This window comes from Phodopus roborovskii, unplaced genomic scaffold (assembly GCF_943737965.1).
Source record: "Phodopus roborovskii unplaced genomic scaffold, PHOROB, whole genome shotgun sequence".
In the NCBI taxonomy this organism is placed as follows: domain Eukaryota; kingdom Metazoa; phylum Chordata; class Mammalia; order Rodentia; family Cricetidae; genus Phodopus; species Phodopus roborovskii.
In genome coordinates this window covers 28,228,985-28,234,451 of record NW_026126540.1, presented here as the reverse complement: position 1 = coordinate 28,234,451, position 5,467 = coordinate 28,228,985, and the positions used below count along the sequence as shown (strand labels likewise).

Below are 5,467 nucleotides of genomic sequence, written 5' to 3'. Positions count from 1 at the left end.
CCACTCTAGGAGACTCATTTAACCTCTCATCTTGTCACTCCCTGGTCACGGTGTCAACAATTCTTTATTTTCTGAGTCCCAAATCGTAGATCTGTCCATTTTAGCTCAAGGCTAAATGTTGACAGCCTGTGACCAAAAAAAAAAAAAAAAAAAAAAGCGACTGTAATGAAGGAAATTATGAGGTGAATTTCACACCAAGTTAAAAGTGTTCAATTTAACAATGTGACATTTATTCTAAAACTGTGTTCTCTTTAAGTTTTGTGGTCTTAAAGCTGTCCCACCCTTAATCAAGAGAGGGTGAAATCAGACTGCAGAAATTACTCAGTGACCTGAAATGTTTCTTATTTTAAAAATAAGGAGTTGGCAGCTGTGTGCTATTTTATTGTGCTTATTGTGTGTAACAATCTGAAATCTCAATATAAAAGCCATTTGCTGAGCTCATAGCTTGTCATGAAGACTGACAAGAGATGCATCAATTACATCACTGTTAGGAAAAGGTAAGAATCCCACATAAGCTGCTGTTTCAATTTTCACCCTAACCCACAGTTCTTGAGTGGAATATATGGAGGTCCTGGGGTTGAGATTTGAAAGAACCCATCATTTTCATTTCCATCTGTACTAGATTGGCTCACTTCATCTTCACAAGCAAATTCAGCAGGGAGGACAACAGAGGTGAATGGAGCACTTTCTCCGTACTCCAGCTGGCTGCTGTGACTTTACTTCTTTAAACATCACTGTACATGCAAGTTAAGACCAGGACTGGGGGTAACTCAGTCACACAGTACTTGCCTGGCATGCTTAGCCCAATCTTTATCTACAGAGGGAAAAAGACACCAATGTAAACTCACAAACTTAAGGAGGGGTGGGGGGAATAGAGAGAGGGCTCTGTGGTTAAGAGCACCTGTGGTAAGAGCACACACACCACACATACACACACATACACACATACCACACATACTCACATACACACACACACCACACGTACACACACATACACACACATACCACACATACCACACATACACACACATACACACTATACACACATACCATATACACACACATACACATACACACACATACACACTATACACACATACCATATACACACACATACACATACACACACCACATACACACCCATACACACACTCCACACATACACACATACACACACATACACACACACTACACATACACATATACACACACATACCACACATACTCACATACACACACACATACCACACATACACACACATACACACTATACACACATACCATATACACACACATACACATACACACACCACATACACACCCATACACACACTCCACATATACACACATACACACACACACCACACATACACACACACCACATACACACCCATACACACACATACACACACACCACACATACACACACACCACATACACACCCATACACACACATACACACACACCACACATACACACACCACATACACACACATACACACACACCATACACACACACACACACTAAATTTAAAACATATTATAATAGCCCAAACACTTCCTCCAGCATCTTAAATCCTCTCCTGGACAGCAAAAGTAACCTGCTTCACTGCTGTGCTAATAGAAAGATTTTGTTCTAAGTTACAATTGCCTGTAACTTGGCACAAAACTCTTGAGTAGACATAAAGAAAAAAATTCAAAATTCAAAACAATCCTAATATAGCAGGATAGCTTATAAAGGACCTGGCTTTCATTTAAAAATTATTGACATAATTGTTAGGAAGGTCTTGGGCTATGACTGTGTATCATGACACTGCGTGTTAAGAGTCACTGGTATACCCATTTATAACATAAAGCAAGCACCCTCCACCCCGGTTGATGATAAGGCTTATTTTGCCTTTTGTTTTTGGTTCAAAATAGATAGTTTGAATCATCTTACTTTTTTCTTTTTTCCTGGTATTTGTACTTCCTTGGAAGTTCTCTTTTTTATTCTAAATTTTATAAACTTGATTATTACTTGTTGTGAGTTCTTACCCTCATTACCACTACATAGAAGAAGACTGGAGGTCCCTGAATTTTAGTGATAATTGTCTTTACGGGAGCTGAGAGTTTAGGATCTTAAAACCATCACCTTCAGCCCCATCCTCTGGCATTCATGGAGGTCCTTCACTTTGAAGTGCCTTGTTCTATGCTGTGATGGATCACAGAAGATAAAGCCAAAAATGATTCGAGAATGTTCTGCCCTAAAATAGTAAAATTAAGTACACAATAATAATAAGCAATCAGATTAGAATACATTAAAGCTAAAGTTTTGTCTTACAGGAGAATATAGGATTATTTGATAAGAAACCCACCTCCCTGGGTTCTGTCTCATGTATGGGCATAATTGCTAGATGGATTACCCAGCTGTGGTGTTTCTCATTTATTTCTGGATGGCCAGCAGAAACCCAGAGAAGGGTCCTCCAACAGGAGCTCTTGCCTTGATCTAAGGGCAGGCATGAATGAGTTCCTCAGCTCCAGAGATGTTCAGCTTGGAGGGACAACTGCCCTAAAGTAATGTGGCAGGTTTTGTTTGTTTTGTTTTTATCACAGTCCTGAATGAGTGGCCCCATTTGTACACATCCTCCCCATCATTTCAGTCCTCACCCTGTCAGCCCCTGCTGTGCTAGAGACATCATATATCATTGTGTTTCCCTACAGGTCCAACGTCCATATTTAAAAAACTACCTGTAACTAACCCTGCATCCTATTCATTTGTGAAACATTGAACAACACATCCTAGCAGACTTCTGTAAAGCAGCCCCCCCTCCCCAAAAGCGCTCTCTGCTCCTGGGATCTAAAAGGGTAGTAATAAAAATATACTGCCCTCAATTTGTAAAACTATTAAGAGGGGTTTACAGTTTCAAACTCAAGAAAAGAAAGCACAAATTAGGACTGTAGAAATCGGAGAAACGTGTAGCCCATATTGCAGGCAGTATTAATGGAGAATCAAACCTTAGGGATCGGGTACAAAACTACAAGTGTTTTGCTGTCTGATCTAAGACCATCTGTTTAGACTCTAAAACCTCCATTTTCTCATATCTTGAAAGCAAGTTGGTTTTTAAAAAATCATACCAAGTCCTGTGTGCTGGACTGTGTGTACAGGCATTGGCTATGCAGTAGTAAATAAAAGAGGCACACGCCTATCATCTGAGCAAGAGCTTAAAGTCTAACAGGATTAAGATAAAGGAAATAATGCAACATCAAAGGTCTGTCCATAAGAAATGTTCAATAAATGTTCATTCTCTTCCATTTATGTTCATATATGTGATTATTACATATTCCAAAAGAGCCCCAAGCAGGGTAGCTACTTAAAATTTCATCCACATAAGAATATTGTTGGAAGTCCAGGATAGTATAGGGGATTGCTTTCAGTATTACAATTCATTAATCTTCCATCAACGTGTAGTCTTGATTTAAATCCATGTAATCAAAGTGTTCTACTTCTGGCCCATAGTAAATCACAATAAATTCAAGGAGTTATACAGATGCTGATGCATGGATCCTTTCAGATAGTTTGTGAGGTGAATGAGAACATATTATTAGTAACACTAATAATTTTATAGATTAGCATTAAACCCACTTCAAGGAGCCTTTCGTCCCTTAGCACTAGTCCACACAGACAAGGCACTCCATAGAGACTGTTTACCCCATGAGTGTTCCATCAGCTCGGAAAGGAGCACACTCCAAGAGCTGGGAAAGAGGTCACCTCGAGGTTGGACTGTGACCACTTAGGTTTTGCCTTCTGCTTCCTAGGTGGTGAGCAATGGGCGACTGGAGTTTCCTGGGAAACATCTTGGAGGAGGTGAATGAGCACTCCACCGTCATTGGCAGAGTTTGGCTGACCGTCCTTTTCATCTTCCGCATCCTCATCCTTGGCACTGCAGCCGAGTTTGTGTGGGGTGATGAGCAGTCTGATTTCGTATGCAACACCCAGCAGCCAGGTTGCGAGAATGTCTGCTACGATGAGGCCTTTCCTATCTCTCACATCCGCCTCTGGGTCCTGCAGATCATCTTTGTCTCCACTCCATCGCTGATGTACGTGGGGCACGCGGTACATCACGTCCGCATGGAGGAGAAGCGAAAGGACCGTGAAGCTGAGGAGCTGTGTCAGCAGTCGCGCAGCAATGGGGGTGAAAGGGTACCAATAGCCCCAGACCAGGCTAGTATCAGGAAGAGCAGCAGCAGTAGCAAAGGCACCAAAAAGTTCCGGCTGGAAGGCACGCTGCTAAGGACCTATGTCTGCCACATCATCTTCAAGACCCTCTTTGAGGTAGGCTTCATCGTGGGCCACTACTTCCTGTATGGTTTCCGTATCCTGCCCCTCTATCGCTGCAGCCGGTGGCCCTGCCCCAATGTGGTGGATTGCTTTGTGTCCCGGCCTACTGAGAAAACCATCTTCATCCTATTCATGCTCTCTGTCGCTTTTGTGTCCCTCTTCCTCAACATCATGGAGATGAGCCACCTGGGCATGAAGGGAATCCGGTCTGCCTTCAAGAGGCCTGTAGAGCAACCATTGGGGGAGATCCCTGAGAAGTCCCTCCATTCCATTGCCGTTTCCTCCATCCAAAAAGCCAAGGGCTACCAGCTCCTGGAAGAGGAGAAGATCGTGTCCCACTACTTCCCTTTGACTGAGGTTGGGATGGTGGAGACCAGCCCACTTTCAGCCAAGCCTTTCAGTCAGTTTGAGGAGAAGATCGGCACAGGACCCCTGGCAGATATGTCACGGGGTTATCAAGAAACCCTGCCTTCTTATGCTCAGGTGGGGGCCCAGGAAGTGGAGGGGGAAGAGCAGCCTGTAGAGGGGGCTGTGGAGCCAGACGTGGGGGAGAAGATGATTGAAGCAGAGAAGGTGACCCCAGAAGGGCAGGAGACCGGTGTAGTCCCAGATGGGGAGAAAGTAGAGACCCCTGGAGTGGGGAAGGATGGTGAGAAAGAGGAGCTGCCAGCTGAAAAGGTAACCAAGCAAGGGCTGTCAGCCGAGAAGGCGCCCTCACTCTGTCCAGAGCTGACAACAGATGACAACAGGCCCCTGAGCAGGCTGAGCAAAGCCAGTAGCAGAGCCAGGTCAGATGACCTCACCATATGAAGCGGTGCAGAAGAAAGGCACCCACCTCCAGCTAATACAGACCGGTACAACCAGCGGCTACCAACACGCTTGGAGCCTCCTGTGTCCCCTGGGTCACCCCCACCCCTAGCTGGATAGATGCTATTCTAGCACAAGGTATGCTGTACAACCAGGAGACTGCCTTTCCCATTTGTATGGGCTACCAAGGTAAACCCGCTGTCCTAGAGAAGTTCCCAGTTTCATGTGCCTGCCCCGGTCTTCTATCCCAACTGCTATGGGGGGGGCTTTGCTCTCCCTCTCATTTCTCCATGGCAAACCATCAGGTCAGAATTGTGGTTACCTCACACCCATTTACTAGTC

At 44.3% G+C, this 5,467-nt stretch overlaps 1 protein-coding gene across 1 annotated transcript; it reads left to right on the top strand.

Annotated features, from left to right (window-relative positions):
• Window positions 1–3,716: 3,716 nt before the first annotated feature.
• On the top strand, window positions 3,717–5,128 carry Gja8 (gap junction protein alpha 8). The gene has a single exon (XM_051199018.1). The coding sequence runs from the start codon at window positions 3,806–3,808 to the stop codon at window positions 5,126–5,128; it is 1,323 nt and encodes a 440-aa protein (XP_051054975.1). The 5' UTR covers window positions 3,717–3,805.
• The last annotated feature ends 339 nt before the right edge of the window (window positions 5,129–5,467 follow it).

What these genes read in the sequence shown, in the direction of transcription:
- Gja8 (XM_051199018.1), top strand. Translation starts at nt 3,806, where the DNA reads ATGGGCGACTGGAGTTTCCTGGGAAACATCTTGGAGGAGGTGAATGAG.